The sequence below is a fragment of the Panicum virgatum genome, chromosome 1N (genome assembly GCF_016808335.1).
Source record: "Panicum virgatum strain AP13 chromosome 1N, P.virgatum_v5, whole genome shotgun sequence".
In the NCBI taxonomy this organism is placed as follows: Eukaryota; Viridiplantae; Streptophyta; class Magnoliopsida; order Poales; family Poaceae; genus Panicum; species Panicum virgatum.
The window spans coordinates 64,463,178-64,484,858 of NC_053145.1; the positions used below are offsets into that span (position 1 = coordinate 64,463,178).

Here is a 21,681-nt window from a genome sequence, read left to right on the forward strand (position 1 = left end):
TGTACTAAAAAAAACTACTGAATTTTTTGCCCAAAGCTTCGCTTTCTCGCAACTCGCAAGTCGCTCCTGCTCCCGCTCAATCGCCGCCAGCGCCGCCGCCCAGATGGCTGCTGCACCGGAAGAGCGCCTCGATGTCCTCGACGCCGCCGGGGTGAAGACCGGCGTCTCCAAGCCAAGGCACGCCACCGTCCCGCCCCAGACTCTCCCGCCTCGGTTGGATTCCTTCGGTCGGATCGTGTGGTGCCGCCGGTGATGGTGCGTGCTTTGTTTTGTCTCAGGTCTGAGGTGCACAGGGACGGCGACTACCACCGGGCGGTGCACGTGTGGATCTACAGCGAGAGCACCGGGGAGCTTCTGCTGCAGCGCCGCGCCGACTGAAAGGACTCGTGGCCTGGGAAGTGGGACATCTCTAGCGCCGGCCACATCTCCGCCGGCGACTCCTCGCTCTTCTCTGCACAGTGAGCTCTCTGACCTCACTGCTGTCTTCAAGAACTACCAGAATACCACGATGGAGTGTGTAGAGTAGTTTGGGCACACAACGAACACGGAGCGAAGCGAGGGATGCCTACAACATTCTAACAGAAAGTGAAACTCCTCCCAGAGATACCTTTTATTCCTGTGGAAAGCTTAAATCCTTCAAGTAACTGTTGCAAATAGCATGACAGTTGCAATTCTGCTCTTGTTCATCCCTCACAGAGTAGTTCGACATACAAGTTATACTTTATGCTGTTTCTCATGAATGTTTATGCTGATTATTCCATAACGTTGCATATAATTAATCTTTTGTTTATATGATAACTTATAATTGGTACTACCATCTAACATGAATCATCAGGAGGGAGCTCGAGGAAGAACTAGGCATCAAGCTTCCAGTCGATGCCTTCGAGCTGTTATTTGTATTTCTTGAGGAATGGTTAGTATATTTACCTTGCAATCCATTGTATTTTGCAACCAATGACACCATTTTCATCAGGCTTATAAGTATCAAATGGCACATCTCATTCCCATAACAACTTTGGTGGACCTTTAACCACATCTTTTTGTTGGAATATCGATGGGCACTTAAGTTTATATAAGCAATTAAGCATTAGTATTCTATAAGAGACTTGTTAAGAGCTATTGCATCACATTTATTTTTCGCATGAATTTCCAACCATCATGATCTGCATCTTGGATATCATAAATATGATATCATCTGAACCTTGGATCCTTTTTGGCAGTGTTATAAACAACGGGACATTCATAAACAATGAGTACTGTGATGTTTACCTTGTGACTAATTTAGCTCCAATTCCACTTGAGGCCTTCACTCTCCAAGTAAGAATGTTGTGATACTTCACAGTTCACACAGTGACCGTTGGACTCATAATTGTATTCTCATCTTAGTCCAGATCACTAACTTTGTGCATCCGGAGACAGTATTTACTTATGTTTTACTGCCATTTACTCGCAAGGAATTATACCCTATTCCTATCAAGTAACTGGCGATAAGCTTTACATATCAGTATTCTATTATTAATTATGCTCTATCTTTGTTCTAATGATTTTACTTATTAAATTTTCATAAGTATATAAGTTTTTAACTTGTAGGAAAGTGAAGTATCTGCAGTTAGGTATATGTGTTGTGATGAGTACAGGAGCTGCCTTGCAAAAGAAAGTGGAGAATATGTTCCTTATGATGTGAACGGGCAATATGGCCACCTTTTTAATATCATTGAAGAAAGGCAAGCAGCATTATTCTATGTCCAATTGTAATTTTTTCAATATGTGGGCCTTCATTTTTGAAGAAAGTAGATCATAATCCTTTGGTCAAAACTTTAGAAATACATTTTTATCAAAATTACACTGTTTCAACATTCATGCCACCTTTGCAGGTACAAAGACAATACAGTGTCCCGCAGTTTAACTTTACAAAAGCAAATCAACCGTTATGCTCCCATCCATTTGGAACCAGATGTAAGTTTTTCTTTCAATCATCCTCTAGCTTGGCATGCAATTCACAAATACCTAACTATTTAGGTTTCTGAATGATTGTTTGTCTTTAAAACAAGAGAAGGTGTATGTATGGCATAAGGAAATCTTTAAAAAAAATGCTCCATATATATTCACATAAGAATTGAAAAGTGCAGATATATTGCTTGAGCTCACTGAACATGAAATACTACCTTCAGCTGATGAAATGGATGTGCTACTGATGACACTTGGGATTAAGGAGATTTTTCTTCTTTCTACTTTGCAATTACACAAATGATTTGCATACTTTTCATTTTGTTATGGCAGTCCAGTGCATGTAAGGTGGATGATAAACTGTTTTTTAAGTGTCAGACAGTGAATGACACCTGTGGTTCTCCTTCCTCTCCTTTGCTAGGACAAGTCTTTAGCTGACTTTAGTTATGCCAAGTATACTGTCCATTCCATGATAGATTTTTATCTTGGTCATGTTTATATGCAAGGATCAAAATTCACATACACTACATGATATAAAAGATTTTTTTAGTGTTCTTTTCAAATGGCTGAGGGTTATTGTTCTTCTTCAGAATTTCTCATAAGGTGGCTGCAAGTTTTCTAGTCTAATTTGGACATTTCCTGAGAGAGAAAACAAGAGTCCTCAACCAACATTTCCCAACCATAACAACCCTAGGGGATTGCCTGAATTGTGCTAAAATAGCCTTGGCCATATGAGAAAATTGTAAAGAAGATCAATAACCAACTAAGCCATGGGCCATTAGCAAAAAAACACTCGGGAAATCATGGAACTCTTTGATACATTTCCTCACTGTCAGAGTGCATATGCTATAGTACTTTTCTAGTTTAATGCATTGGTTTACCAATACATAAAGCCGTTAGTATATCGTGTACATAATTTTTTCATGCTTTACACAACAATGACAGCTGACCTGGATTGTTATGCTGCAAGTTGCCAAGTTCATAATATGTATTTTGATACATCCAATAGCAGGAAAGGCATGGAGATGTTGATATGTCACTTGCTGCTATATATTGCCAAAGGGCCTCTAGCTGAGTTGGTTAGGGGAACCCAGCGGCACTCAGGTCCTGGGTTCGACTCTCCGTGGGAGCGAATTTCAGGTTGAGGTTAAAAAAATCCCCTCGTCTGTTCCATGGTGCCAAAGCACAGGTCTAAGGCCCGGCCCCGGTTGTGGTCGTCTCACATGGGCTACGGTGCCGCTGTGTAAGGTTGGGGCAGGGGTTCGAGGATTTTCTTGGCCGGTGTGAGACGGTCTTCTCTATCACACAATACCGCGGGGGCGGTCATTCCCCCGCCGGCCGAGATAATTGACTTCTTTATATGTTTTCTTTACAGTTGACTACTCTATCTGAAGGAGACAGGGAAGCCTTGGGATATATTCTTAAAGCAGCAATAGTTACTGATGACATATTTTATGAGCAGGTTACTTCTTCATCAAGCGTTTTCCATTTTGTGTCTTCTATTTCTTATTGGTTGGATATGCCATATACAATTAGTTAAAAAAAAGCTATCTTCATTTGATAGCCATTGTCGTGTATTGCATATTTCTTAATTCTTATATTTACCTGTTACTACTTTGGCTCTCAAATAGGTATGGAATAGCAACAGAATGCTTAGAGACTGGCTGAAAGGACATTCTGAATCCTCAGCCTTTGATAAATTGAAGTGGGCATATTATTATATTAATAAGAGTCCCTGGTAATACCTTTTTCTTGCATGAAGATTCTTGATTGATTGGAATATCTTAACATTATATGCTGTAATTTTCTTAATGTATAACAGTATGGAATTACCTTTTCTTAAACTATTTCCAATTATCTTGTGTGCCATCTTGCTTAAAGACACTCTCATAACAGGTCCTGCCTCGACGAAAATAAGGCTTTTCTATCGACTGCAGATTCTGCTGTGAAATTACTCACAGATGCCACCAAGCCAGTTTCAGGATGGAAGGGGGTTGAGTATCGTGCAGCATTTCCTCTAGATAAGCCTCCTGGTGCTAACTTCTATCCTCCTAATATGGACAAAATGGTACATTAGCATCTACTACCCCCACCTACCACCCACCTAGGGCTCATTTATATCCAGTAGAACATATTTCCTGTTCATACTGCATATTTTGTGTGCTGTTTGTGTTAAGAGTTGTACATTTTACATAACTTGATTCTGTACTAGTTGAAGTGAATTCATTTTTGCATATGTTTTCTGTCTATAGGAGTTTGAACTTTGGAAGAGTAGACTGACTGATAAAGAACAAAACGACGCCGCTGGGTTTTTTACCATCATAAAATGCCGGCATGACTCTATCCTCTCCATCATTAACACAGTCAGATGGATCAGACCAAACCAAAACTTCAGATGATCTTTTTATAGTTCCATACTCCAAGGAGTACAGATCATCCCTTGAGAAAGCAGCTGAACTTCTTGCGAAAGCATCAGTATGCTCTGATTCTCCAAGGTAAGCATATGTTTTTTAGTTTCTAAGTTTTTAATTCGTTTGTGTGAACATTTATTTATTTATTTATTTGTCTTGTAGCCTCAAGAACTTGCTGAGAACCAAGGCAAACGCTTTCCTTTCAAATGATTACTATGAATCTGATGTAGCTTGGATGGAGTTGGTTAGTATCATAATTCTTTATAGTCCATTTCTCTGTTCATATAATAATGCACCATGGTCTCCATTCTTCTGCTTTATGGCAAATTGTGCTAGTTGTACCTATATCTCCTACCTTCTATGACCACTTATCATGGTCTGGAATTGTGGGCAGTGAGATTATTGCCGAAGTTTAACTAAATGATCTATGAGCCCTGGAAGATCTTTTACCAGTATATAAAAGCAAGAATGGCTAGATTGGTTAACTACAATTTAAGGAGTCAATAAACAACAAAACATCACTTTTATGCTGCAGGAAGTACATTGCTTTAATATCATTAAAAGTTGAGAAAAATTCTCCTTGTTTCCATATGATTCATTTCAGATTATTGAAAGATTACTGAAGCTAACAAGTTACCAACTTGTATTTATTTATTTTTTTAAAAAAAACAGGCTTACATGTCATACTCCCTCCATTTGCGAACACATGACATTTTTTGCTTGCATGCTGTCAACCCATATAGATTTTGATCACCTTGCGTTTCATAATGTGATTGAATATTTGTAAATGATATAAGTAGATTTATGTCGAAAAACATTTCATAATGTTATAGTTTCTCTATACTATATAAACATCCCATGATAGAAATTAGTGGTGAAAAATACATCTAGTTTCTCATGTCAATGTCCACATTACTTAGCTATAGGATATGGTTTCTCTAAGTTCTTCACATATATCACCTATATATTTTGCATTCTTGTCTTGTATGCAGGACTCCAACTTAGATGTCACAATTGGCCCATATGAAACATATGAAGATGGCCTATTTAGTTATAAGGTGTTTTCACAGGATCCTTGTACCACATGTTCTTGGCATTTCAATTTGTTTATCAAGTCTGAGCCTCAAGTCACTTACACCACATACAGTTTTGAATTTTGTCCTCTTTGGAGCACTCTTTAAGTTCATTTCACTGATGCTAGCAGATTGACACTAGTTGCACACTTGCGCTGAACTCAGCTTTCGGCCATCGCTTATTTCCAACCTTGCTCCCTGCTAGGTTTACCATTTTAGCAACTTAAGGTTCTCGAACACTAAATTTTTTTTCTCGAACACAACTTAAGGTTTGAGTGCTCTCTGTTAACATTACAAGTCTGCAATATTGTTGGGTTAATTCTAGAATTTTGATTTCTACTTTGGTCCCAGGTTATGTTGCATAGTATACATGGAGTTCAATACATTTTTTGTTGGTTTTTTACTAGTATTTTTTACCATTCCAAAGGCAACTTTCGAAGCATTTGTTGGAATACGTGACGACACAGCTACTTCTCAAGTTAAACTCTTTGGCGACCAACTCCAGGTAATCTCTTTAAGTTTCCTTTAAGAAAGTAATAAGCTTTGCTTTACATCAAATTTGATCTGAGTTCAGGATTTGGAGAGAAACCTTCCGATGGACAATATTTTCAAATCAGACAGCGTATCTGCTGCTCCAATTCGTGTGATCAATCTTCTCTACAATTCTGGGGTATGTTACTATTGTGATGTTGATGCCTAATAACTGGATATTTGTAGACCAATATAGTCAAAATTTTCTTTTCCTTCTGTTTGGTCCACAATAAGTTGAGAATAAATGCGTCTATGAATATTGTAATCCAAGAAAAGTGATGAAGCACTAGAATTTCATGAAATGATTCATGTTGTTTTCTTACCCAATATTATTTGTTGCTATCATGGTTGACCACACATATTTGACTTGCACTTTTTGTAGTTTGCATGTTCACCTTACTACTTTCTCAGTGGCATTGTTGTCATCCAGGTGTTTCAAGTTTTCGGAATTATAGGTTTATTTTTCTTAATTTTTCCTACTAGGTTTGTGCCCGTGCGTTGCTACGGGCGGGTACAAAGTTTTACAGTAATACTCAAAGTATGAGCAACACAATATGATCAGGCTCATTGACATTTATAAGATAAATTTTACAGTAATATGATTTTTACCATGATATACACGCTGATTTAATTTGAATAGAAGATTGTCCGTGCCAATTAACAAAAATCATACAAAATTTAAACTTAACTTCAGAATCACCTAGATTAACTTTAGCAATGAGGATGAGGATACAAGATGCAATGTTTGAAAAATAAAGGGAAACAAACTCTGAAGCCAATAGCAAGGATGGGTTCAATATGAAGATGGCTGTCTTTGAAGAAAAAAATTACAGAGCAGTGCAAACCTTCTACTGGAAGATATGCCAATTGTTGTGCTGAGAAGCTACCTGGACATCCATCATATCTTCACGAAGAGCTTGAACCTTTCATCCTTAGCATTAGCATATCCGAAAAGGAGACACATCCTGCACTGATCCCATCAAAGCATCATGCTCCCTCAATGATGTCCCACGCAACAAGCAGGCTCTAGCTAGCTAGCTGGCACTCCTATGTGCCATTTGGTCTAACATGGTGCAGACATCGCTGGTGGAACCGAAGCAGAGACAGCCAACCGTTTCCTTCAAAATGTGCAGTCGTTTCCTTCAAGAACTATTCATGGTTCACTCGTCGCCTTCATGCCCTGTTCATGGGCAGTAACACTTTGGCAGTCATTGTCGTGAGCTCGCACAACCAAAGACCTATTTTTCAAACAATTAACTTGGTCTATAAAATGAAAATAGTCCAAGCCATTAACCAGAATTAAATATTGTGCTTATCTAAATTTGATGACCTTATTTTGAACATTAATTTATTTTTTCTCCCAAAACAGATTAGCCAAACAGCTAAATAAGATTGTGATATTGGATAAAATAAGAGATAAAGTAAAATAAAATTCAGTTTACCAAGAACCAAACAATAATGGGGGACAAATGAAAGAAATGTAAATATTTACCTATGACAAAAAAAAGGCAAGCAATATAAAGGAAATATATGACCTTAGTAGCTCCTACAAACTCCACCTTACAACAAAAGCATAGAAAACAAGAGAATCATAGAAAAGTCCAATCCCACCGTGTGAAGGGAACAAATGCTTGATCCCTGGAGAAACTGGACATCACTTGGATGGATAAAAAAAGATCCCTGCAGCTTGATGCTTGATCCACCTGATTGAAAACAAATATAGAAAATAGTTCTTCTAGTCGTGAGAACATATTCAGAGTTCAGATCACAGAATTTCCATGTGGTTGGGAAGAAGCTAGAGTTCAGAGTCAGAGAATAAATCTCTCAACTCATCTTCAGTAACATTGTACAGAGCTACAAACAATCTGAACTTTCAATCCACTAATTCAGCAAAATCTGCCTGGCTAATCTAACTACCTAAGTAATCACACACGTTTTCTATCTGAACTGGTATTCATCTTCATGAATAAGAAACATCAATTCATTTAAAAAATGGTAGACACAAATCTCCAGATATCTGAACCTATATCCCTAGAACAACAAATCAATGCACAAACCTAATTAAGAAGACGGTAATGTGATAAATTATCATATGAAAGATGGGAACTGTAAAGGGCGTACCCAGTGCCGTAGGCTTCCCGCACTGTGCGGGGTCTGGGGAAGGGGTTGAGATGGGAACTGTGATAAATAAATTTCATAGCTAGTGGGAATGGAAAGAAACTGAAAGAGAAGCATCACCTTTTTCATGTATAAATGTTCATATATTACACAACATATATGCAACCAAAGCCATCACAAACGGGGTACAGTCTGCAGGGACCTTATTGCAGGTATTTGCCACTGGTAACATCGCAACCCTCTGAACTATAGAATAAAGCATAGTTTTTTAGTGGTACTAATTTCTCAGCACCAAAAATGACTTCTTAAACTATATAATCTGAATGCTTGTAGAGATGAAATCAATATATGCTAGCACAGTGGTGATCATGTCTAATTGCAAGCAATGCTTAGGCTGCCTCCGTGATATCTTCTCAAGTGCTTGTAAGCATTGAATATGCGCAATCATGATCAGATAAAGTAAGCAATTCAGGTCCTTGCCCAATCAGGTTGTAAGAGCTTTTGGTTACCTGCTCAGCAACATATCGAGCGAAGCACGGGCCATCATCCTCTGTGCAGAACGAGCAGCTCGCAGAGTCCGTCAGCACAGCCATCAGCGCGCCCTTCCCTTGTACTTTGTGATTTGTGAATACAAATCTACCATCTGATGGAATATGTCTCCATCACCATTACCGTCAACATGAAAACCAATTGAAACCATTAATGCGAGCGTCTTAGCGCAGGTCTTCTCACCTTGATCGAGATTCATCGACGGAGATGGAACCCCTCGAGGCAGGCGGCAGTAACAATAGCGAGAGCTGGCAGAGGGATTAGCTGCAAGGTTAGGGGTTTGGGGCATTGTGCTCGGGGAACTCAGAAGCGCAAGCGGAGCCAACGGCTGGACGAGTGCTATCATACACGGGAAGGAGGCGTGGTGGCCGGCGGGGCACAATGACGTACGACAGCTATGCAGCGAGGATGAAAACATAGGAGAGGGGCAACACTAACCGAGCATGGCGCGGTTTCTTCCCGCTAATGTCGGTTCCGCACGACCGGAGGGCGACGTTTCCACGAGCGGCCGGCCGGGGCGGAGAGAGATCGAAGAGCGGCTGCGCGGCGGCCCGTCGACCCGTGTGACTGGATGTCGCCGGATCGGAGGTCTGGGATCGCAGGCGAGATTGAAACGGGCCGGCCGGGGCGGAGAGAGATCGAACGGAGAGATTATTTAAAAAGTTGGAGAGGCAGATGTACACCAAAAAACGTCACCCTTAGCCCCTTTTTAGTAGTAGAGATTATTTATCATTGTGACCATTTACGGAAAACTTTTGTGCTTCCATCCCATTTATTGTTGATTAACTGTTATTCTCATGTTGAAATTGCTTTGCTTAATTCCTTATATCATGTCTTGGCTGCTTGAAATGTACAGGAAGCCTGTAACTTTCCTATTTGCTATTTACCCTCCATTTCTTTTTCACTAAAATTTAGCTTCTGCTGTTAGTTGGTAGGTTGAGAGATTCACCATTCAAGAACCAGTAGGCGTAGTGCAGATGATTTTTCTGTCACTGGTTTAATGTTCTTGTCAACAGCTTCATGATGCTCTAACATGGACTGTTGGTGCAGGATGTGAAAGGTCCACAGACCATTGCTTTCAATTTACCCAATGATGAACGGATTGTGAATGAGCGAGGAACTTCCATGGTTATGCTTAAAAACATTTCAGAAGCCAAGTATGCCTTTTTATTCCTATTTATTAATTTTAATTTCCAATTAGGTAGCTCACACTCATAACAGCAAGAAAAAAAATAAGGGGTTATGCTAATGTTGTCGATTCTATTTCTGTTTTATTCAGCTTCAAGCATATCTTAAAGCCTATAGCTGATGCCTGCATCAGAGTGGAGCAGAAGGAATATGTTAATTTCGAGCCGTATTATACACATATTGTTTGCCATGAATGCTGCCATGGAATTGGACCTCATTCTATCACCCTTCCAAGTGGTAAAAAGTCAACAGTAAGATTGGTACGTACTCAAACGGCAATTTTAAAAATCACCGGTTTTAGTTCAACTCCAATTGAAACGTTCTGCTTCCCCTCAAAAATCATTCCATTTTACCAACTACTTCCTTCGTTCCAAACTATAGGTGTTTTTGTTTTTTCTACATACATAATTTTTACTATGTATGTAGACATAGCGTATATACATAATTTTTACTTTGTATGTAGACATAGCGTATATCTAGGTGCATAGTAAAACCTATGTATGTAGAAAAGCCAAAATGACCTATAATGAGGGACAGAGGGAGTTTTTTTTTATATCCTGTGAACATTCAAAATTTATTTTGTATGTAATATATTTAAAAATGAGTAAGTTGCGGAGAACATCTTGGTAAAAATAAAATGTCTAAAAATGACCAAAGTTGCAGGGTATATATTCTTTAAAGTAGCATATTTCTTCCTAGATGATTTTAACAATAGAAGTCACTGTAATGCAATTCAGTATCTTTTCTTTTACATAAAGTTTCTTCATACATGAAGTATTTTACTTCTGTGATAAATGCAATTACATTTATTAGTTGGCATGTTTTCATGGTGTCTCCTATATTGTTGCCTCCAAGCTGAGCTCCTTCAACTTGTTCTTTTTTTTCATAAATGCATAGGAACTTCAAGAATTCCATTCAGCATTGGAGGAGGCAAAAGCTGATATAGTTGGTCTCTGGGCACTGAATTTCCTTATTAAGAAGGTTAGTAATTCCATCACTTATTGGGATACCATTGCGCTCGTGTTACCCTGACCAGGCATTCAAGTTTGCTGTTTCTATAATAATATGGAACCTATGACCTGCTGGTTATTTTCCTGTATTTTTGTTAATTCGATCATTTGCTTTCTCTTCTATCAGGGATTGCTTCCTAAGAGCCTATCACAATCCATGTATGTCTCTTTCCTGGCTGGCTGCTTCCGGTCAATCCGTTTTGGACTGGAAGAAGCACATGGGTAAGGCTATATCTTCCCTGCTAGCTAACTGACTTACATTCGAAACAGAAGGACATCGCTATGTCTCATACCATTTTCGTACTGTCCTGAACACTTGATGATAAACTGATTTTTACCTTGTATCCAAATATAGAAAAGGACAAGCTCTGCAGTTTACTGGTTGTATGACAAAGGGGCTTTTGTCTTACACTCAGATGGAAAATTCTCAGTTGACTTTACGAAGGTAATTATCTCAACATTCAACTATCTTGTTACTTCTCTGTCACCACTCCTAACTAGAGTTTGTACTGTGGAAGGTTGAGGATGCTGTAGAAAGCCTGAGCAGGGAGATACTGACAATACAGGCAAAGGGCAATAAGCCTGCTGCCCGGACTCTTCTCCAGTCCCGTGCAACCTTGACGCAACCATTGCGCATGGCATTGGAGAAGATAGAACATATGCAGGTACCTTGACGCAACCTCAGACTCATCTATGTTGGTTTGGGCACTGAATTTACTGCTAGCTTGCTGCACCGAGTTTATATGTGTGACTTTTCTGCCAATTTATATTCATTTGAATTCAAGTGAGCAGAGTTTACACCCTTATTTATGTTCATTCCAGGTACCTGTTGATATTGCACCGAAATTTGGCACAGCAAATAAGCTGCTTGGAAATGTATAACCAGTCAGGCACAGCAATTCAGCAAGCATTGTGCTTCAGTACCCACAAGACACCTGGATGGAAACAGGAGCCATTCAAGAATAAGTTCTCCATTTCAAACGACGTGGAGGAAAATCAATACAATAAGTGAGATTTATTTTCTTATCAGAAGGAACATTATTTGCGTTCTTCATTCAGTGGTGGTGGGAAGGTTGAGGCCTCTCCATTCTCTTGAAATTGTATCAGCTGATGCTCCATTTGTGCCACGCATGTTTAAGGTGCCCCCAGTTTCGGAGAACCTCTTACAACCGTAGGATTAGGATTAGGGTTGAAAACGAAAACGAAAATTTTCGATTACCGGGAACCGTTTTCGAGATTTTACCGAAATTTTGGTGTAAATGAAAATGAAAACGGCTACCGAAAATACAGAAACAAAAATAATATTTTTATTCGAAACTGAAAGCGAAAATGATTTCAATCTCTACTGACTGTTTTCGAAAATTACCGTATTTATCCGGTAATTTATCGTCGGTATTACTGTATTTGAAGCCCAATCCAATACATACTTTCTCGGCCCAATAGCTTGCGGAGGTTTAGCTGTAGGCATAGGTAGCCTGCGGCTCTGCACTAGCACTATTCTTAATGGCATGCTAGTCTATGTTTAAGTTTCTATTTGAATTTAGTTAATCATCATGTATGACTATGTCACTTATGTTGTGTGCAACTTTGTACAATACTATCGTGCATGCTACTATGTGTCAGTTATCACGGATTGGTTCGATATTTGGATTAATATCTTAATCGAATCTTCACTAATTACATATGAGATGTGTCAAGTCATATAGTTAATGTTATGCTCTATTGTTTGATATATTTATTATTTTTTAAATATTGTTTTGATGGGTTTCGATGGTTATTGATGTGTTCTCGACCGTATATTTTTATTTTCAAAATTATCAGAATAGCGGCGTCGTTTTCGTTTCCGATGAAAAATATGAAAGTGAAAATGATGGAGTCTTTCGCCGATGTTTCCGACCGTTTTCATCCCTACGTAGGATGGCATGAAATGAGTAATGGATCTCGTGCGATCGCCGTGCTTTTTCTATCTCAAGTAGATCTTACCCACATTCTGAGTTTCTGACTCAATCGGAGCTTATATGTTAGGCAGACGCCATATGCCCATATCCCCAATCATGATTTTCTAGTGACGATCCTGTCACCACTACATATTTTGATCTTAACAACACAAAAGCAAAAGCAATCGTCCTATGTTCTATAACTTCCAAATAACCCATCAAAAAAGTAACTTTCAAATGACAGCTCGATTTGACATTTTGGTGATTTTCACATGCACCAGTTCATTTAATTTTTATTGAAGCTTTGAGTTGAAAACACCTTTTACAGAGATACTATAAAACAGCAAATTACCAATGCTCCACACGTTGACTTAGCAAACAAGACGAAGGTACTAGTTGATACTCATTTACAACGCTAAAAAGAGATAAATTCCGAGCAGAGAACAACATTGCAAACCAAGAACTCACTACAGATGCAACACAACCACATCGTTGTTATGGACAAGTTCGCCGCAAAACTGCTCTGCATCTATATGATCGTCGAGAAGAGGATCTGGTTGGCATCTTTTGCCTTGTTCTTCCCTGCGAGCATGACGAGTCGAATCACCACCGGTTCCCAATCCACCATGAATTCCCAGGAGGCATCATCCCGCAACCCAGCCGGAACAAAAAATGCGGAGGAACCTACCTGTGATGGGATTCACGTGAGCTGTCCACTCGTCGATCACCGTGTTGAGGCTATTGTGGGCGGCCTCGTCGGCGTCGGACAGGGAGGGCAGCCCGGACGCGGCGAGCAGCCGCCGCGTCGTGCTGCGCTGCGCCATCAGGCTCATGTGTATCCGATCGATTAGTTCCTGCGCAGAGAGCAAGGGCAGCATCAGAGGGTCAATCCCAGGGATTTGAGAACTGCTTTTGCCTCGAACAATTCGGATTTGGGATTTGGGTTCAGGGGAGCGCCACCTGCTTCTGGGTGAGGATGTCGCGGCAGAGCTCCTTGATCGCGGCCACCTCCTCCTGCAGCCGCTTCACCCGCGCCACCAGCTTCGCCGGGTTCGCCTGCAACCGCCGCCGCAGATCCCGTCAGCCGCGCGCCGGAAGGAGCGTTTGGGAGGAGGGCGAGAATACTGACAGGGTCGGGGTAGGAGGCGCGGAACTCGAGGTCGAGGCGGCGCTGCACGTCGGCGAGGGAGGCGCTGGCGTCGGCGAGCGTGGACAGGATGTCGTTCACCGCCGGGTGGTACCGCGGCCGCCGCCCGCTCGGATCTGCCATCTCTGCGTATTTTTGCTGTATCTTTTGGGTTTTCAGCTCCCTGCCCTCCGCGCGCCGCTTTTGATTTCGAATCGGAATGGGGGTCTATCTCGAATAGTTGAGTACTGAATCGTTCACTCGTTCTGGCACAAAAGGGCCCACACATCAGTCAAACACACCACACATGTATTCACTCGTTCTTAGGGTTGAAAACGAAAACGAAAATTTTCGATTACCGGAAACCGTTTTCGAGATTTTACCGTAATTCTGGTGTAAACAAAAATGAAAACAGCTACCGAAAATACAGAAACAAAAATAATATTTTTATCCGAAACTGAAAGCGAAAATGATTTCAATCTCTATCGACCGTTTTCGAAAATTACCGTATTTATCCGGTAATGTATCGTCGGTATTATTGTATTTGAAGCCCAGTCCAATACATGCTTTCTCCGGTCCAATAGCTTGCGGAGGTTCAGTTGTAGGCATGGACAGCCTGCGGCTCTGCACTAGCACTATTTTTAATGGCATGCTAGTCTATGTTTAAGTTTCTATTTGAATTTGGTTAATCATCATGTATGACTATGTCATTTATGTTGTGTGCAACTTTGTACCATACTATCGTGCATGCTACTGTGTGTCAGTTATCACGGATTGGTTCGATATTTGGATTAATATTTTAATCGAATTTTCAATACTTGCATATGAGATGAAGTCATATAGTTAATGTTATACTCTATTATTTAATATATTTATTATTTTTTAAATATTGTTTTGATAGATTTCGATCGTTATCGATGTTTTCGACCGTATATTTTTGTTTTTGAAATTATCAAAATAGCGGCGTCGCTTTCGTTTTCGATGAAAAATGTGAAAGTGAAAATGGTGGACTCTTTCGCCACGTTTCCGACGTTTTCATCCCTCCGATTCACTACGGCCGCCCTCCTCGCCGCCGCCGACGCGGTCTCCGTGGGCGCCGCCGACGCGGTCTCCGTGGGCGCCGCCGCCGCGATTCTCCCCTAGGACGCCGGCGGCGCGTGCCGGTGGCCGGTCCCCATCTTGAAGGCCACCAACCTCCCTGCTGGCAAGGACAAGATCTACCAGTGACGCTCCCGCCCAAGGGCATCCCCCATCTTGGAGGCCACCAACCTCCCTGCCGGCAAGGACAAGATCTACCAGTGACGCTCCCGCTCAAGGGCAGCCCCGGCGCGCTGCTGCATGTGAGCATCTCAATCTCTCTGCCCCCCTTCCCTCACCTAACCTCACCGCTGCTGCATTGTTATTTGAGCCTTAGGAATTGAGCCATCTCAACCAGATGTCCAGATGTATAGTCATTGCTGCTGCATTGTGGTTTCTGCCTTAAGCATTCGTTTGGGTGCTGATTGTTGTTGTCCTCCGGGTGGCAGCAGTGAGAATGGTGACGCTTCGCCAGTTCGCCACCGGTGCTGAGGACTCCGTAGAGAAGGACTACGCTGCAAAGCCAGCTGAGCCGGTTTGAGGACGAGGACAGAGAGGAGAGAGCAGCTGGGGATGCGATGATCCCTGGGCAAGTAACTGGGGGCTTTAGGTATTTCTTGTGAGCTTTTCCGCTTTTGATTCATCATCGTGTTACTTTGCTTCGTCTTTTAATTGCTAAGAAAGAGGCCTTTTGGCATACAACGAAGATTGCTAAATAAAAAGGGGCACATGAAGTCTATGTTTATCTCAGTGCCATTTATATGTCTCTGTGTCTCACACTTCTGCTTAGAGATCTGATTGTCATGCCTGAAAAAACTCATAGGCTTGTACTTCATCTAGGGGTTCAGATCTAATTTGCGTGCGTAATAATTGTTGATTGGTTTTACCGATTTAGATTCACTCTTATGCAGTGAGTTGACACTTGATACATGATGCCTACTGGTGACTTCATATAATTTTATAGAATCAAATAATCAATAATCCTTTCCAAATTTTTGTTTGGTTAACTTGAAGTGCCTGATTTAAGAGATCTGAATCTGGTCCTCCTTGGCTCTTGGATAAAGAGATTCTTGAAAGATGTGGGGAAATTATGGTATAATATAATTACACAGAAGTATGTGAGGAATGCTGTAAACATCTTTAGTCTTCCACACTCAAATTCTTCGGTTTTCTGGAGAGGAGTCCTTTGGGCAGCCAAGGCGTTGAAATTTGGGTACAGGTGGGTTGTGGGGGATGGCACAAAAGTGAGGTTTTGGGAGGATATTTGGTTTGGTACTGCCCCCTTTGCAACTCAATTCTGGGACCTTTTTTGTATTTGTGATCAGATTGGCGTTTCTCTTGCTAGTGTTTGGGATGGTGTAGAAGTCAAGCACTCAAGCTCACTTTTAGGAGAAATTTCAGCGAGGATATGATGGAGAGATGGTTCGAGCTGTCAGAGATCATTAGTTCGGTGGTGTACAATGACCGGGGGGGGGGATGCTTTAGTCTGGCAGTATGAGAGTAAGGGTGAGTATTCTACTCAATCCCTTTATGCTGTGATTAATTTCAGAGGTGTAGTACTGGTCTATATTCCCTCTATTTGGAAGGTTAGAGTTCCTCCTAAGATTCAGGTTTTCTTGTGGCTCGTCTCTGTTACGGTTGAGGAGAGGAAGAGAGAGTGAACTATCTAATTGTATTGAGAGAGGCCCTTTGGGCATATATAGAGTACAAGAGGAGACCCCAAACCCTAGACTAAAGTACAATGACTATAATACCCTTAACACCCCCTCTCAAATGCAACGTGAATGCAATGACGTTGCATTTGGAGAGTTGACACTAAGCACTAGACTCAAAAGAAACAAGGAAAAGATACATCCAAGTCTAAAATCTTGATATCATCGAGGCGTGCAACTCTTGAACATGTCATGTAGATGAGCTCCTCCACAAGAGGGTATTGCCTTCACAAACCAGTACTTGAGCAAATACCTCGAGTCTTCACAAACCAGGACAACAACTCAAACACGAGCCTTGTTTTGGAGACTTGAACTTGACAATAACTTGAGATGTGTCAAACCAGCCAAACGGAGAGGAGAGAGTTCACTGCTGCAAGACGGCAGGCAGCGAGATGACATGATGATGATGACGACAAATAAATGACCATTGATCAAGATGTGGAGCAAAACGGCTCCGAAAGGGACCAAGAGGGCAAAGGTCGCACCAACAATGACGACATCGGTTAGCGAATCGACGGGATTCAACTAACCATAAAATAAAACAAAGATAATGGCTGATCTGACAATGGAATTGTGGAAATACACGGCTTCGACGAATTGAACGAATTTGTGAACTTGGTTGGGCAACCGAACATAACAAAGATTGATATGCTAGCAGAAGCATGCAGCTGGGATACGATTCGCTGCAGCAAAGAACACATTTAAGCATCAAGCAAGGACTGCTAGCAGCTGATATGGATGGACACATCACACATGTGGACTGAATATACTGAAGAAAAAAAAAGGACTCAAGGCAGCAGCAGATGACAGCAGCAGGCACAAGCAAAATATGAATTGCAGTAGATGGACACCAACAGCAGCAGAATTACGGAGCAACGAAATTGGACTTGGATTGGCGTGGATGCAGATGCAAGTGCAACGAAGCAAAGCAATACTACCAGCAGCTGCATGTGCGAGATCAATTTCAGAACGGGCCTCCAGCAGCAGTAGCAGCAAGTAGCAGAACAGAGCACCGCACCGCACAGCACGATGACGGGGGACTGGGGGCAGAGCGACGGGCCTCTGCTGCCCCCAATCCGAGCGGACAGGAGCAGAGGGACGAGCCCCTTCTCCCGAGAAGCGGCAACAAGCAGCGAGAGGAGGGGCGGCGGCAGGGGATGAACTGCAGCCGGTCCTCAGCAAACAGAGAGAACAGAGGAGGGCGGACGGCGCGAGGACGAGCCGGCGGGGACAGGCGGACGAACGACGGGGAGTCCGCGAGCAGATCGACGACGGGCAGCAGCTGCAGCACCCCCCTTCCGGCGGCCGGACAAGCGGAGATGGAGGCGGGGCGGAGGAGCCCCGACGGCGGGTGGACGGGCGGCGCTGGACGGACGCCGCAGACTGAAGATGGCGGCTGCACAAGCCGGCGGCCGCTGCTCCCGATGGGTGGACGTGGGCAGATGGCGGGGACGAGCCGCGACGGGCGGCACAGAAGGAGGCCGCGACGGCGGTGCAGGAGGCCGCGACGGGCGGCGACGAAGATGGCCGGCGGAGGAGGTGGAGGCGGCCGGATCCGCGACGGGCAGGGCTTGCTGCTCCCCTCCCGCAAGCAAATCGACGACGGGCGGCTGAAGAGGAGGCCACGACGGCGCGGACGGGCGCCACGCGACGGCGCAGATGGATCCGCCGTGATGGGCGGCGGACAGAGGACGGCGGCGCCGGATCCATGAGAGGGAGGGGCTGCTGCTCCTCTCCCGCGAGCGGATCGATGGCGGATGGGGACGGATCCACGACGGGCAGGGGCTGCTGCTCCCCTCCCGCGATTGGACGGATCTTGCTGCTGCTGCTATGACTCAATAACCAAAAAAAATGGGTTTGGGTCTGGAGGATGCCGCCCCCAGGAGCAAGACGAAGCTCCCAGGGGCAGCACAGCGGCGACGACGAGGGTGGTCGGCCGGATCAGAACGATGGCTGTGATACCATGTTACGGTTGAGGAGAGGAAGAGAGAGTGAACTATCTAATTGTATTGAGAGAGGCCCTTTGGGCATATATAGAGTACAAGAGGAGACCCCAAACCCTAGACTAAAGTACAATGACTATAATACCCTTAACAGTCTCTAACAATAAGATTATGACTGTCGACAATTTGAGCCGTAGAGGTGTCATAAAACCTCTTGAGTGTCAGTTCTGCTTGGATCATGAATCTGTCAACCATCTCTTTTTTGAGTGTGTTGTGGCACAATATATTTGGAAGCTCTTTCATAGCTTCTCAGGTGTTATGATCTCCAGTTATCTGGATCTGGCCAGCAAGTGGCCTTGTGAGAAAAAGTTTGCTTTGACTAACAGTATCTCTGCAGGAATACTGTGGGGTGTTTGGCTAACTCGCAATGATTTTGTGTTTAATCACCAGGCGTGGAAAAGCATGAAAACAGTTATCAGGAGAATCTGGCTGATTATGGTGGACTGGAAGCCAATGTATCAGGGGGATTTGGCGCAAGGTATGGACCAGTGGCGCTCTTTCTTGGAGGAGGCCCTCAAGATGCCACTGGCACTCGGCTGCTAGCAAAGAAAAAAAGGGCGTACCCAGTGCCGTAGGCTCCCGCACTGTGCGGGGTCTGGGGGAGGTTATTAGCAGGAGGTCTTTCCCACACACTGTGCAATGTGTAGAGGCCACCGCTCGAACCTGTGACCTCTCGGTTCACAGGCGGCAAGCACTACCACTTGCACCAGGCTGCTAGCAAAGAAGCTGAAGAAAAATGACTGGAATGATGGGAAGCCCTGGGTGCCAAGCTTTTCTACCTGAAGCCCTTCCAGCCTCTTTCTTCCTTGTTTTTGGCTTCCTCTCTCTAGTTTTTCAGCTCTGTTGGTTGCTGTACCTGGTTTTAGTGTTTCTTTGGGTGCGCTGTGCTGTGTGCTACCTGGATTGAACTTCTCTCAACACTGTAAACGTTTTTGGCTTCATCTTAATCAAGATGGGGCAGGGCGCTTTTGCCTGTTCCTCTAAAAAAAAACTTGAAGTGCAAATGATTTTTAATTTCCTTGCCAGTCCTTGTACCAATAACTTAAGCATTGCACCCATTCTCTTCATTGATGCAATGCTGACTGTTATTGTGCAGAGAGAAGCTTCCTCCTAGTCTTGCTACAATTACTATTGTAACTATTCTGACCAAGCAGGAGACTTCATTGTGTGTAAGGTTCCACCTAGTGTTCTACAATTAATTTATTCATCATTTTCCTGTAATCACCTTTTATTCGCTGATCTCTTGTTTCATCCTTTAAGACTGCCATTTATTCATGACTAGTGTTTAGTTGTTATTATACACTACACCCGGTCAAGTCAAGTTGAACACCTACCAAGAGTCAAAGTGGTCATGATGGATTAGCTTTCCCTTGCTGCAATATTTTGGTTTAGCCTCAGATCTGTTTTTGGTTTAGCCTCAGATCTGTTTAAGGTGCACATTTCTACATAAGTTTATAACCTCAGTTTGTATTCAAAATTATAATCCTATCTGGTATTTTTCCCAATGCAGATGCAGTAGTCTCCATTCATATGGTACTCTTGTTTTCATATATATTACAAATTATTGTGGCTGTGTGCGACATTTCATTTCATTATTGTTTACTCATTTAGATTCACTCTTCTGAAGTGAGTTGATAGTCGATACATGATGGCTAGTATATAGTTTTGTTCCTTGTACCAATCACGTTAGCACTAGTCCAGTACTCCTAATTGCTGCATTGTCAACTTTTTGGAGCTTCATTATGTAATAGTTTCTGTGCATTTGGACATTTCTGCTGACAATGTTTCTGTTGCGATTTCCACCTCTGCAGCCAACTACTTCAAGTTTCATCAGCCCCTGGGCAATGGTACCCACTCTGGCCTCGCCATCTACTTCCTCGTGGGCTGGCGGTATTAGTGAGCCAGCCACCCCTGCAACACAGGAACCTGCTGGCCCCTCTTCCAAAAGAGCCACCATGGACGACAAGGTTACCAGCCCACCAAAAAACAAGACTTGCAGCGCGGAGGACTATCTGAGGCAGGTATCTGAAAGCATTGTTTATCGGAGTTGTCATGAACGAAGCTAGACCCGTGAGCAGGAGGTTCACGAAACCATGCAAATGCTGAAACAAGACGGTGTTCCCGAAGGGTCGGATCTGTACTTCAAAGCATTGGATCTGTTCAAGAACTCAGTTTGTCGTGTGCAGTACAAGAACATGAGAGACCCAGCAAATCGCGTAGATTGGATTGAATGGACCTGGACGAAAGGAAAGCAAAAGTAGCATGGGTCATCCTTCGCCAAGCTGTTAGCTGCTGTTGTTATGGAGTGTAGTATAATTTTTATGACGTGGCTTGCGAACAAGAACAAGGTTTGTAATAATTACGTTTCAGTTATGGAATTACGTTTGAGTTATGGAACTTGGTTTGTTCCCCTCTGTCAGCCGAGCAGAGGCATCAACAGTCCAACACTAATTAATGAGAAACTCAATAGGAAGCTTTCTTCAGTTCCATCTGCATATGCTATACAGCTGGGATTACCAAGTACGCAGGGCGTAAAATGATAACACAGCTTTTTTTTTACAGATTACATAGTTCAACAAGTCTAATTTATCAAGCAGAGCATGGTGCGAGAAGTGGACCGCTGGTGCAACTACGTGGAGGCTCTGATCGCGACTAGCGATGAAAACGGATGGAAAAACCTCATTTCTACTTCTGTTTCTATATTTTTTGGCGGAAATGGAATCGGGTTCGGAAAATACGGGTACGGAAACGAGATCGGATTACGCGGAAATACGGAAACGAACCAATACGGATGTTGAGCCGGAAAGAATAACGCGATCAAATATTCTCGAGTATACATTAACAAAGTCACAAAATAATATACATGTACGAAGTTATTAGTCCAATATTCACTAGTATGTCATGTGTTAACATATTAACATGCATACTTAGTGATTAGTATGTTTTTGAACATATCAATTTTTAGACATATCTTATGTAGATTAAAAATGGGATGAAAA

The 21,681-nt window shown here is 42.6% G+C and overlaps 2 protein-coding genes, 1 long non-coding RNA gene and 1 pseudogene across 7 annotated transcripts; 2 read left to right on the forward strand and 2 right to left on the reverse strand.

Moving 5' to 3' along the window:
* Positions 1-36: 36 nt before the first annotated feature.
* LOC120657452 lies at positions 37-12,381 on the forward strand (annotated as a pseudogene).
* On the reverse strand, positions 6,589-9,216 carry LOC120657454. 4 transcript variants are annotated; one of them, XM_039935760.1, is made up of 5 exons: positions 9,070-9,216; positions 8,813-9,000; positions 8,590-8,723; positions 7,574-7,665; positions 6,589-7,200 (listed from the first exon to the last, which is right to left on the reverse strand). In XM_039935760.1, the coding sequence occupies exons 1-5, from the start codon at positions 9,072-9,074 to the stop codon at positions 7,116-7,118; spliced, it is 504 nt and encodes a 167-aa protein (XP_039791694.1). In that variant the 5' UTR covers positions 9,075-9,216; the 3' UTR covers positions 6,589-7,115. The 4 variants fall into 4 exon arrangements, 3 of the variants coding, with proteins under 3 accessions (XP_039791694.1, XP_039791695.1, XP_039791693.1); XM_039935761.1 differs by having other exon boundaries at positions 8,813-8,877; positions 9,068-9,216; XR_005668184.1 differs by having other exon boundaries at positions 6,589-7,142; positions 8,813-9,216.
* Positions 12,382-13,013: 632 nt separating the features above from the next.
* LOC120657455 lies at positions 13,014-14,085 on the reverse strand. Its single transcript, XM_039935762.1, has 4 exons — positions 13,894-14,085; positions 13,725-13,820; positions 13,453-13,618; positions 13,014-13,346 (listed from the first exon to the last, which is right to left on the reverse strand). The coding sequence occupies exons 1-4, from the start codon at positions 14,032-14,034 to the stop codon at positions 13,294-13,296; spliced, it is 456 nt and encodes a 151-aa protein (XP_039791696.1). The 5' UTR covers positions 14,035-14,085; the 3' UTR covers positions 13,014-13,293.
* Positions 14,086-14,921: 836 nt separating this feature from the next.
* On the forward strand, positions 14,922-21,074 carry LOC120657456. Of its 2 annotated transcripts, XR_005668186.1 has the most exons (4): positions 14,922-15,230; positions 15,417-15,577; positions 19,073-20,091; positions 20,494-21,074. It is a non-coding gene; the product is annotated as an uncharacterized LOC120657456 (long non-coding RNA). The 2 variants fall into 2 exon arrangements; XR_005668185.1 differs by having other exon boundaries at positions 19,073-21,074.
* Positions 21,075-21,681: the final 607 nt, after the last annotated feature.

Coding starts and splice junctions, on each gene's coding strand:
- LOC120657455 (XM_039935762.1), bottom strand. CDS start 14,034: ATGGCAGATCCGAGCGGGCGGCGGCCGCGGTACCACCCGGCGGTGAAC. Junction 13,619..13,724: donor ACATCCTCACCCAGAAGCAG/GTGGCGCTCCCC, acceptor CTCTCTGCGCAG/GAACTAATCGATCGGATACA. Junction 13,347..13,452: donor TCACGTGAATCCCATCACAG/GTAGGTTCCTCC, acceptor TCATGCTCGCAG/GGAAGAACAAGGCAAAAGAT.
- LOC120657454 (XM_039935759.1), bottom strand. CDS start 9,047: ATGTTTTCATCCTCGCTGCATAGCTGTCGTACGTCATTGTGCCCCGCC. Junction 8,724..8,812: donor GTCGATGAATCTCGATCAAG/GTGAGAAGACCT, acceptor ATATTCCATCAG/ATGGTAGATTTGTATTCACA. Junction 7,201..7,573: donor GCATTTGTTCCCTTCACACG/GTGGGATTGGAC, acceptor TTTGAAAAATAG/GTCTTTGGTTGTGCGAGCTC.